This window comes from Perca fluviatilis, chromosome 12 (genome assembly GCF_010015445.1).
Source record: "Perca fluviatilis chromosome 12, GENO_Pfluv_1.0, whole genome shotgun sequence".
Lineage (NCBI taxonomy): Eukaryota > Metazoa > Chordata > Actinopteri > Perciformes > Percidae > Perca > Perca fluviatilis.
In genome coordinates, this window is record NC_053123.1 from 6,552,933 (window position 1) to 6,565,955 (window position 13,023).

At 40.5% G+C, this 13,023-nt stretch overlaps 1 protein-coding gene across 1 annotated transcript in view; it reads left to right on the forward strand.

Moving 5' to 3' along the window:
• calcrla (calcitonin receptor-like a) overlaps positions 1-12,373 on the forward strand; it is a 48,449-nt gene extending 36,076 nt beyond the window's left edge. The window contains exons 6-13 of the mRNA XM_039817849.1: positions 546-637; positions 754-880; positions 2,471-2,624; positions 4,064-4,124; positions 4,528-4,594; positions 6,803-7,021; positions 8,156-8,197; positions 11,062-12,373. Coding sequence (XP_039673783.1) covers positions 546-637; positions 754-880; positions 2,471-2,624; positions 4,064-4,124; positions 4,528-4,594; positions 6,803-7,021; positions 8,156-8,197; positions 11,062-11,283 — 984 coding nt within the window. The 3' untranslated portion in view covers positions 11,284-12,373. The remainder of the gene's footprint in view (positions 1-545; positions 638-753; positions 881-2,470; positions 2,625-4,063; positions 4,125-4,527; positions 4,595-6,802; positions 7,022-8,155; positions 8,198-11,061) is intronic.
• The last annotated feature ends 650 nt before the right edge of the window (positions 12,374-13,023 follow it).

Below are 13,023 nucleotides of genomic sequence, written 5' to 3' on the forward strand. Positions count from 1 at the left end.
AACTGAACTATATATAGGTAGGAAATGCCACTACAGTGCCGTCATAGTCATTCCCCGGCTGCAATGACGGTGCAGAGACTCGAGAGCGCAGATGCGGAAGGCCCATAAACAATGTGTTTTTTGAAAATTAAGGCATGTGAAATTGTTCTAGTAGAAGCCCAAAATACAAGTATAAACCTGAATGAGTATACTATGTTCGCTCTAGGGTGAAAACCGTTAATGTCCAAAGCCCTTGTTTTTCAGGAAATGGATAAAGGCTAATTTGAAAACATTCATTGTCATTGTTTGAATATTTTTTAAACCTCCAGACAGACTCATAGCATTGATTTTATAAAAAAAAAAAAAAAATTCAGATGATGAAATATGGAGATGCAAGGTTTCTGAAAAGGAGTTGCTTCAATCTCATTGTACATGTGTATAATGACAATAAAAGGCATTATATTCTATTTTCCCGACAGCGACAATATGGGGCCGTTTACAATACAATTTATCTTAGTAGTCATTAGGAGATCCAGATAATCTGTGTGTTTCTCTTTTCCTTCCAGACTGCAATGAATCTTTTCTATTTAGCTCTCATAGGACATGGCCTGTCACTGACCTCCCTCTTCGTTTCACTCGGGATATTCTTCCATTTCAAGTGAGTCGATTTGTTGACTCATCGGAACAGGCTTCCTAAGCAGATATGCCCTATTGAATGCATGACTTAATAGCACCGTGATGTGCTCTAATGTCTCCCCTCTCGCTTGTTTGCAGGAGTTTAAGTTGCCAAAGGATCACACTTCACAAAAACCTCTTCTTCTCTTTTGTTCTGAATTCTGTGATCACCATCATTTGGTTGACCGCAGTGGCAAACAACCAGGAGCTGGTGCAGAGGAATCCAGTGAGTTGATGTATTTATTTATACTTTTTTATTAATAATAAATAAATTAACTATTTTTGCATTCATTTAAAGGAGAATTCCGGTCGATTTCAACACGTAGCTCTGGTGTTTGTAAATTTGGAGTGCTGTCAGTAGCGAAAACAGTCGGTGTTGCCTACACCGTGTTATCCTCCTGCTAGCGTTAGCACCTAGGAGACTGAAACTGGGCAAGTTTTAAACGTGCGTTTAAGCCTCTTAACATTTTCGAAATGTCATTAAAAGTGCCTGCCCACGTGAAGTGATTCCTTCTGAGTGAACACACCGAATCTGACTGCAATAGATGTGAAAGAAATGCATGAAAGTTATGCTAATTCAGCGCTGTTTAGTTCTGGTATTGAGACGGCAAGATGAGTGCTTAGGGACCATCTACAAAGTACAACACCGTTTAAGAGATACAAAAATATTTTCAAAAATAGGCATATGCTTATTTTTTTTTTAAAGTAAGTGCTGTAGTACAACTAGCAGGAGACACGTTATAATTGAGGTAAGTTTGGAGACACTACCTTATTTAATCATTAAATTAATAAATATGTTTGTTGTATGTCTTTTCGGTGTTGTAGTTTGTAGACGGTCCCTAAGCACTCTCTACTGCCGTCTCAACACCGGAACTAAACAGAGCTGAATTAGCACGACTTTCATGCATTTCTTTCACATCTACTGCAGTCAGATTCAGAGTGTTCACTCAGAAGGAATCACTTCACACGGGTAGGCACTTTTAATGACATTTCGAACATGTTATGAGGCTAAACGCACGTTTAAAATTTGCCCAGTTTCAGTCTCCTGGGTACTTACGCTAGCAGGAGGATAACACCGTGTAGGCAACACCGATTGTTTTCGTTTTTCTCGCTACTGACAGCACTCCAAATTTACAAACAACAGAGCTATGTTGAAATCGACCGGAATTCTCCTTTAATAGATTTCTACCAATCGAGTTTGAGTGGTTCTTTTTAGGTATCGACCGATGCTGTTTTTTTAAGGCCGATAGCGATTATTAGTAGTTAATGAAACCGATATTTGGAACAAATATGCACTTATAGTGAAAATGAAAATCTTTAAGTCAAAATTAAGATTTTGGAATGTTACAAACTCCAACACAAAACTTAGTTAAAATGCATTAAGCAGTTATTTAATAAATGAGAAACTTTCAACATAATACCCAGTAACAGATAGTCAGATAGTGTTGTGGGCGGGACATTAAGTCAGACTCAGTGGTGAGTGAAACCGGAGCAGAGGGACAGACACAGAGCTGTAGCCGAGAAGTAGAACACTTGTTAATTCATTAACTTTGTCGGTTATCAGGCAAATAAAATGGCAACACAGATAATCTGCATACTGCCAAAAAACAGGCCGATAATCAGTCTATCCCTAGTTACTTTTGTGATCCTGGCTTCAGTATTTAAACATAAATAGGGGTAAAAACCACACTCTTTAATTTAATTTTATATTATAGCTAGATAATTGATAATTAATTTCACATAACTCTGAAAATTCACTGCACAGGAAATAACAGAAGCATTTCTCATTCTTTATGTGTGTGGTTTTCCTCCTCAGACGAGCTGTAAAGTGTCCCAGTTCATTCATCTGTACCTGTTTGGCTGCAATTACTTCTGGATGCTGTGTGAGGGAATATATCTGCACACTCTCATCGTGGTGGCTGTGTTTGCGGAGAAGCAGCACCTGATGTGGTACTATCTTTTAGGCTGGGGTAAGTCAGGATAGCGTGCTGTGTCAATGGCAGTCGCTGTCTCTGCTGTGAAAAAAGTTCACGTTTTTTTAATCGCGCAACGTTGGAGTCCGTCTCTTAATTCTAGTTTTTTGTAAACAGAGAAAGCCAGGGGTAGTATACCTTCTTATGGCTAAAACAGTTGTCTCAAATCACAATTGTGCTTCAAAGATCGTGTGACTGCAAGAATTTATAGCTTACGCTGCATGTGTAATTAAAACGATACTTAGCCGATATTCAACCAGCTTTAGTATTAGGGCTGCACAATTAATCGCAATTTCATTGAAATCGCAAAATGGACTAGTGCAATATCCAAATCGCAGTGGGGGCGCAATATTTGTTAAAGGCAAAATATATGTCAAACCATTCTGAATGAAGTATTGTGGTGCTGCAGAGACGTCCCGGCCTACAAATCCTATCCTACAGACTAAAGAAAAAATATCTTTGTCTGGGACAGATCCTCGCAAATATCACATTATAAATCAGGGGATTTCAAAAAGATTTAAGCCAGGAACCCCTTAAATGAGAGAGATGGCTCAGGGACCCCCTACTACATATATATTGTGGGCAGCCTTAAGCCTTCATGCATACCTTCTTAGTGCATAGAATACTAAGCTATTAAAATAATAGTTGTTGGCATGTTTAATGTTAAACATATATGTGGCACAGTGAATCCTTAGGATTAACTGTAACTGTGGATGTTTACCTTAGTGACTACCTTACCTATAGGCCAGTGAGCCTATCATCAGTGGGGATTTATATTTGCTAATAATATGTTGGAATTATGTTAAGGCATTTACATTTTTGAAAAAAAACTTTAAATAAAATGGACAATAATTTGGAGGCACCCCCCTGCAGTTACTCTGAGGACCATTTTGGAATGTTACAAACTCCAACATAAAAGTTTGTTTAAATGCTTTGAGCAATTATGTAATAAAACTGAAACATAATACACAGTCAAAAATAGCTTCCTGAAGAACATTTTCTTTGCAGATGTTGCAGACTGCTTACAGAGCTGTAGCGAAGCCAAAGCAGCGCACTTTTGAATTAATTAACTTTATCTGTTATCGGTAAAATTAAACACAGATGCAGATAATCTGCAAACTGCCAAATATCGGCCCCGATAATCGGTCTATCCCTAGTCAATATGGACGAGCTTGACCAGCTGGCATTATGTTACCCACCAGTGGGAGCGTTTATTGGTCCGGTGGGTCAAAGTGCATTCTGGTAGTTGAAGTTTATTTTTTTATTTTTACCTTTTTAAGCGAAGGGAAATACAACAGCTTGTTTTCTGTGTTTTCTATGGTCTTGTAGCACTAATGTTACCGATGTTTGTGCCGTTCTACTGCATATGTTTTATGAAAAGACCCTCTTTCTGGCAGGAAAACACTTCTTTAATTTCATTTGTTTTCCTTTTGCAGGCTTCCCTCTCATTCCTGCCTCCATACATGCCGCTGCTCGGAGTTACTACTACAACGACAAGTAAGTATTCGAGTGCACGATCTATTACAGCTTATAATAAGTAGTGCAATATATTAAATGACAGCCAAACAGCAATCATAATAATGGGGGATGTATTATATGAATAAAAATGGAATGAATAAAAGATTAACATCGTGCCTGAAATGCATTTAAAATGTGAGCTGCAGCTTGGCCAATGTAAGATCACAGTTGTCTAAAATGTTCTGCCGTGTAATTATCTGCACCTTTCAAAGGTCAACAAAGCATTTAACCTCGCTGATGGGGTCTTTGATCAATCCCCCCACTAAGCTGTTGGTGCAAATTCATTTCCCATCAATCCCATTGATCTGCATCATGGGTCAGCTGTCAGGTTGATGAACTGATACTGTTGTGTTTCTCTGCTGTCCTCTCTTCCCTGCTGTAGCTGTTGGATTAGCTCCAAAACATCGCTACTCTACATCATCCATGGCCCCATCTGTGCTGCTCTTTTGGTATGAAGTTTCAGTCTTTTCCCTCACACCAATCAATGTCAGCAAAGCAAATCACAATACTAACCCCATGTGATCCATATTTCCCTTGGTTTACTGTTTTTATTGCGCAATGAACAAAAAAAACAAGAGTCTGCCTTTCCCTTCCTCTGACTGGACAGTGTGGGGGGCCTGAAAGCAGGACACGGACACGCATAATTGTGTTTAACTTGCGAAATCAATGTATCTCCCCCATTGAGGAGCCACCCACTAGTTCCCATGTTGCATTCAAGGAATTCAGCTAATCAGCACAGCCGGGCATGCTTCAGAGAAAACGGGTCCCTTAGGACTCTCGCAGGACTAAATGTTCAGTGCTAAAATCTTAACAATGAATTGGTCAGGTTTCAGGGTTTTTGGTCTTGGTGTTGTTTTGCTCATGATGGATTTTTTTGTTGTTTAAATAAACATGACTCATACTCAGGAGTTAAAGTGGGATCTGGCAGGTGGGGGAACCCTAAGATACGATAGGGTGGGAGTTGATTTTTCATTAAAACATAATGATGACTGGTTTGTTAACTGCGTGCCAAAATAATCCGAGCACACAATGCCAATTTGCCTCCTTAGTTACCATATGAGCGGTTGCTAACAAGCATTTAAGATTTTTTTTTTAAGAATTTTTTTTTTTTAACGTGGTCCATCGCAGGACTTAGTGGTCCCCTAATACTGTATCTGAAGTCTCTTTCCCGAAATTCAGCCTTGGTGCAGAATTGCAGCCACTAGAGCCAGTCCCACAATGAGCTTCCCTTAGGTGTTAATGTGCCATTTCTGTGTCTGTAGCTTTAAATGCTATTGAGGAGGAGAGAGGGGGGACAAGGTGGAGGGTGGGGGTGTGGCCTTGACTAACTGCCATGCTTCACTCGTTTGCAAGCCATGATGTCTCTCTTTCTCATGGGTGGGCCGAATTCTCTGGGCAGGCAAAGCAGAGAAAGGGGAGGTAACCTTTCCCCTTATGACGTCATAAGGAGAAGATTCCAGATCGGCCCATCTGAGCTTTCATTTTCTCAAAGGCAGAGCAGGATACCCAGGGCTCGGTTTACACCTATCACCATTTCTAGCCACTGGGGGACCATAGGCAGGCTGGGGGAACTCATATTAATGTTAAAAAACCTCATAAAGTGAAATTTTCATCAATAAACCGAATATTCTTTGTCTATTTTAGCTAAATAACGCCGTATCTGCAGCATGTTACCGTGTCGTTCACTACCGAGCCTGTTTGTAAGCGCTAGGCTACCAACAACGTGATTTTCACCTGTTCAACTGACTTTACCTGACTTGTCCTGCTATTTTAACAGACATATGAACTCACCACAGATAGTTGCCTTGTGCATGGACTCACGGCGGTGCACTGCTGAGAGTGAATAGGGGAAACACTGGAATGGATATTTGGCGTTATTTCAAACAAATGGGAAACACTGATATGATATGAAATTTACTTTTTAATCAAGGGTGACAGAACGCCCTTCCGGATCATTCCGGGCCCTCTTTAACCCCTGCTCATACTGGACAGTTAAGGAATGAAATGGTGTGGCATATAAAAGCGAGTCAGTCAGTAAAGGTCAGGGTCCCTCAGGTGTACCAACATCTCAATTATATAAACTATTATTTATAGGGACTGTCATAGATATCATGTATAACCTGTAACTATCATAAAATACCATCCTGTTTGTATCTTTGTACCTTTGTCTTTAAATGTCTACTCAAGGCGTACAGTATGTATACTATTTGTATTGGTACACACTTATTTTTAAGGTTTTCAGAGTCAGGGCTGTGCGATCAATCGCAATTTTAACCGTGATTGCGATTGTGTAAGTAATCGAGTTTTGCACATTACATTTTGAATGTAAACTCTTTCTGTTACTCAAGTATGCCTTGTGTTCTGAATGAAAAGAAAAGTTCAACAGGAAAAGTATTCAGGGAAATGTCACAGTTCAAGGTGTTTTCACTGTTGATTTGTTGAACTGTTTCACTGTTGTTGTTTTTTAAGTGTGATAATTTCCAAATTTCCAAAAGTCAATGAGTAATAAACGTGATTTCAATATTGACCAAAATAATCGTGGTCATGATTAGGATTTGTTTCCATTTCCAGCGTATCCTCGGTCCGTCTTTAACCAGCTGACAGCAGCTAATGGACTGGTTTATTGATGTCCTCTATTCTCCAAACCCCCCTCACAGGTCAATCTGTTCTTTCTGCTAAACATTGTGCGAGTGCTCATCACCAAACTGAAGGTGACCCACCAAGCCGAGTCCAGTCTCTACATGAAAGCCGTGAGAGCCACCCTCATCCTGGTGCCTCTTCTGGGAATTCAGTACGTCCTGCTTCCCTATAAGCCAGAGGGACGGGTCTCCTCGGAAATATACGACTACATCATGCACATTCTAATGCATTACCAGGTGAGACAACGGTTAGTCTATATTGACAGCGTTTCATTTACGCAGAAATTCCCCCGGGTGTCCCTCATTTTCAGCGGGATGTGCGTTACCTTCTTCTTAGTTTGTGTTGGAATTTTAAACTCTGGTGGATTTCTGAGGACTATGCTTAACAGCTCCTCAGATCTCTGCAGGGTAAATCCAGACAGCTAGCTAGACTATCTGTCCAATCTGAGTTTTCTGTTGCACGACTTAAACAGCTTTTGAACGTACACACGTTCCACCAAAACAAGTTCCTTCCCGAGGCTATTTTGCAGAGGCACCGTGGCTCCGCTCGGCGCTTAGCACCGCCCAAGACGATCGTGATTGGTTTAAAGAAATGCCAATAAACCAGAGCATGTTTTTCTCCCATCCCGGAATGCTGTGTGGACTAGGCAGACCCTCCTCTGCAGCGCTGTGGAGGAAGGTCTGGCAATGCGAGACTAGACGATGCTCAGTGGGAGAGGTTTGAGTTCAGCCAAAACCCCATCTCGACTGTGTGATGTGTCTAAACTGTGGCTAAGTGATCGTCCTCAATCTTCTTTGAACATTTTGCATTTACTAAATACATAATGCAAAACATGCATGCCCAGAGTGTATATATGTGTATATATATATATATATATATATATATATATATATATATATATATAATACTACTAGTCATTTATTTACATCATTTATTTAAATCATTTATTTACATGTTAGTGTCTCACTCCTCCAAATCGAGAGAATTTTTTTTTTATTTTTTACTTGAATAAACAGTTGCCAGGACATAAACCCCATCGTAGCTTTCGGAGAAAAGCCGAGCATTCCCATTGGACATGACGTTAATGTAGCGCAAGGGAAAAACAGCAGGCAGGAAGGCATAAATTCTCCGAGCTGAAATCAGTTGGATGTTGCCGAGGTGTTATCTGATCATCCGGAGCTGTCCCAGCATGGGCAGTGCAGGGAGAACGTCTTGAGCAACAGGCTGAATCCGCTCCCAGAATGTATTCACTTTGATTTTCCTCAAAGCTTTGCAGCACATTATACTTTAAAATATTCCCAACTGTTGACGCTTAAGACCAGATATTTGGGTGTTTATCGTCTCTTTTTCATGTGTTTCTTCAATTTCAGGGTCTGCTGGTGGCCACCATCTTCTGCTTTTTCAACGGAGAAGTAAGATTGGGTTATGCCCTTTCACAATGTTTTTTTGTTATAGACTTGCATGCACACAGTCATCCACACTTCCACTTTGTGGTCAAGGATAGACTAGGCCAGAGGTCTTCAACAGGAGGTCCGGGATCCCTAGGGGTTTTTTCGAAAATGAAAATGTCTTAACATGAATCCAACATGTTAAAAGCAAATATAAATCAGCCTATTTGTGAAAAAAGCCATTAATTATATGCTAACTGGCCTGTACTGTAGGTAAGGTAGTCACTAAGGTAGCCACCTACAGATACAGTTATTGCTAAGGATTCACTTAACATGATTTATAAAAACAATTATTATTTTAACAGCTTTGTATTCTATGCACTAAAATGGTATGTATAAAGGCTTTAGGCTGCCCTACACATTATTGTTGGCCTAGTTTCATAAATGCAACTTAATTTTATACAATATATAATACAGGCCAACAGTTTGAACACACCTTCTCATTCAATGTGTTTCTTTATTTTCATGACTATTTACATTGTAGATTCTCACTGAAGGCATCAAAACTATGAATGAACACATGTGGAATTATGTACTTAACAAAAATGTGTGAAATAACTGAAAACATGTCTTATATTTTAGATTCTTCAAAGTAGCCACCCTTTGCTCTGATTACTGCTTTGCACACTCTTGGCATTCTCTTGATAAGCTTCAAGAGGTAGTCACCTGAAATGGTTTTCCAACAGTCTTGAAGGAGTTCCCAGAGATGCTTAGCACTTGTTGGCCATTTTGCCTTCACTCTGCGATCCAGCTCACCCCAAACCATCTCGATTGGGTTCAGGTCCGGTGACTGTGGAGGCCAGGTCATCTGGTGCAGCAGTCCATCACTCTCCTTCTTGGTCAAATAGCCCTTACACAGCCTGGAGGTGTGTTTGGGGTCATTGTCCTGTTGAAAAATAAATGATGGTCCAACTAAACACAAACCAGATGGGATGGCATGTCGCTGCAGGATGCTGTGGTAGCCATGCTGGTTCAGTATGCCTTCGATTTTGAATAAATCCCCAACAGTGTCACCAGCAAAGCACCCCCACACCATCACACCTCCTCCTCCATGCTTCACGGTGGGAACCAGGCATGTAGAATCCATCCATTCACCTTTTCTGCGAACCAAAAGATCTCAAATTTGGACTCATCAGACCAAAACACAGATTTCATTCATTGTGTTTCTTGGCCCAAACAAATCTCTTCTGCTTGTTGCCTCTCCTTAGCAGTGGTTTCCTAGCAGCTACTTGACCATGAAGGCCTGATTCGCGCAGTCTCCTCTTAATAGTTGTTCTAGAGATGTGTCTGCTGCTAGAACTCTGTGTGGCATTCATCTGGTCTCTAATTTGAGCTGCTGTTAACTTGCGATTTCTGAGGCTGGTGACTCGGATAAACTTATCCTCAGCAGCAGAGGTGACTCTTGGTCTTCCTTTCCTGGGGCGGTCCTCATGTGAGCCAGTTCCGTTGTAGCGCTTGATGGTTTTTGCGACTGCACTTGGGGACACATTCAAAGTTTTCGCAATTTTCCGGACTGACTGACCTTCATTTGTTAAAGTAATGATGGCCACTCGTTTCTCTTTACTTAGCTGATTGGTTCTTGTCATAATATGAATTCTAACAGTTGTCCAATAGGGCTGTCGGCTGTGTATCAACCTGACTTCTGCACAACACAACTGATGGTCCCAACCCTATTAATAAGGGAAAAAATCCACTAATTAACCCTGACAAGGCACACCTGTGAAGTGAAAACCATTTCAGGTGACTACCTCATGAAGCTCATTGAGAGAACACCAAGGGTTTGCAGCGCTATCAAAAAAGCAAAGGGTGGCTACTTTGAAGAATCTAAAATATAAGACATGTTTTCAGTTATTTCACACTTTTTTGTTAAGTACATAATTCCATATGTGTTCATTCATAGTTTTGATGCCTTCAGTGAGAATCTACTATGTAAATAGTCATGAAAATAAAGGAAACGCATTGAATGAGAAGGTGTGTCCAAACCTTTGGCCTGTACTGTATGTAGTATGGGGTCCCTGATCCATCTCTTTCAGTTAAGGGGTCCTTGGCTTAAAAAACATTGAAATCCCCTGATTTATAGTGTGATTTTTGCGAGGATCTGTCCTAAACAAAGATATTTTTTCTTTAGTCTGTAGGATAGGATTTGTAGGCCGGGACATCTCTGCAGCACCACAATACTTAATTCAGAATGATTTATAACGTGTTGAGGCCCCGGGACTAGGCAATTTCCTCTGCATGACCCTTATGCGCAGGATGGGGAATTAGTAGAGGGTCTTGACAGGCTCAGTCCTCCAGGGCTTTGCTGGGGACAAAAGAGTGTTTACTGTCGGCAAGCAACCATCGATTGCACACTAATTGCTGTCAATAATAAAGGTTAAGGTTGATCTGCTTATACAACGGCTTGTTTTTGCCTGAAGTGAATGTCTTACAAGGGCCACTAAATAACTCCTCTTTAAGCTGTTAATTAGGGTTAACGTATAGTGGAGCTTTACTGCTATCTCATAGTTTGTGTAGAACCTTGTATAATCATCCTGGGCTCAGTATACAGTATGCTCAGAGACACAGGGACATTGTTATGTCTACACATAAGGGCGTAGGCACATAACATGTATGTATTCAGATTTTTGATCCAAATATATAGTTGTCGCACTGTCTACACGCACTGTTTAAAGCAAAAGAAAACCGTATTGAAGATATGATCAAAAAGAGTCCAAAAGCTTCAACGTATTTACTGTATACTTTTACTTTAAATAAAGCTTAATTGCGTCTCAAATCATGATTCATTAGCAGTCCCTTTTTAATATGTGAAATGTGGTTTGTCTGGTTAGGTCCAAGCGGTTCTGAGGAGGCACTGGAACCAGTATCAGATCCAGTTTGGCAGCAGCGTGGGAAACCACTCGGATGCGCTGCGCTCCGCCTCCTACACGGCGTCCTCCATCACAGAGGTACAGGGTTGCTACAGCATCGACGGCCACACAGAACACATGAATGGCAAGGGCTGCCACGACGCCGACGCCTCGATCCTAAAGTCAGACAGCCCCTTCGCCTGACCACAACGCTCTTTCCAAGCCCTGCCCGCCCCATCCCCCCCCCCCTTTTTAAAACTGCAGCATGTTGAAAGCGACCGTGTCAACCAGGGGAACTTGCCTTTTCCTTTTTGATACAATGTCGGAAGCACCGAGTGTGGAAAAGGATAGTGTACCCAGGCTCTCACCCAACTGAAGGAAATTGTCCCAGCGACACAGGCCCTTTATCAGTAACTGAACGGCGAGCTCGATTCAACTATTCCTGCGCTGTGTTTTTTCTACAATTTCACACTGAACTGCTTCACTTGACCTAAGATGCATTCTGATAATCACAATAGCGTTGCGACCTTTCTGCCTGACAAAAATAGTTTTGACATGGCTGAATATTAACGGTTAATAAACCGCTTTGACTGTCCTTTTGGGGCACAAAAAGCCTTCGGTTACACTGTAAATTCTATTGACATGGTTAGTGCCAAACCAAGAAGTCCTTGCCTGCCTAGTTTGTAATTTTTTTTATTTTCAATACGGAATCGGAATGAAGATAGGATGTCTAACAGGTGCAAGATAATATATTCAAGCTATGTTATCTCCTTCACATGTTAAACTTAATTTATCTGAACGTATTCTTGTTTATTAAATGAAAATGAAATAAATACCATACAGTATTTATTGAAAGTTGACATGCTACATTTTTTTTCAAAATTGTTGCCAGCTTCATGTAAACATTCAATATATTTCTTAATTGTTTCAGTGTTTGTTTCAGTGTGTGCGGTTAACGGAGATGATTTAGAGAATCATATATTAACTTACAAGCCACATTTCTTTTGTTGAGATTTCATCATGCTAATGTTTGAGCGTGTTTAAGTGATCCTTAGTGACCTGTGCATCCTGTTAACCACATGTTAGGCTGTAATGTAACATGTTAACACAATCTTATCACCGAGAAGCCATCTTGCAATCACATGTACTCCAATATCAACTCATTATACACTCGAATGTAACGGTGAAGTTGGAAGACCTGGCTCTGAACATTTATGTATCACATTCCCATTCACTGCTGTCTTTAGCCTTACTCCTCTGAGATTACTTAAATAAAACCACTATATAAGCATTATCAGGTGTTCAGACCGAAAACAGCACTGTGTTAAAAATGTTTTGGGCTAACAATGAAAGAAGGAATTATGATCCAGCAATGCCAGTTTGAGTTATACATCTATGACTTTTAAAGGATTGCTTTGGATTTTTCAATGTCAATTTTATTACAATGCTCATACATCGAAAGAGTTATTGGTGGCTGTAATACTTCCTTCTGTTCGTTGCAAGCGGCAACTTCCGGGCCTGAAAAGTGAAGCCAATGTGGAAGTGCCTTATACCTGCATCATTTCTCATTTGCATCAAAAAGAAGTCTGATTTAATAGAAGTCTATGAGAAAATTAGCCTTCTTCTTGCTTGATTTATTACCTCAGTAAACATTTTCCTAATGAGTTTATGGTCTCAATTGCTAGCTTCTAGTCTTCTTCAATACAACATCATGTACATTAAGTAAATTAGGGTCCCATTTATTTTAAAATAGACGATGAAGCGGGGGAGCGTGGTTAACTTGTGACTGACAAGTCGCTACCATGGTGTCCTCTGGTTCTTACTCAGATCCACCCTTCACTCTTCCCCAGCTCCACACTATCGCCCAAATACGGTTATTCTGGCTCCAAAGAAACAAGATGGCGACAGCCAAAATGCCCCAAAAAACCCAAGGCTTCAAAACTG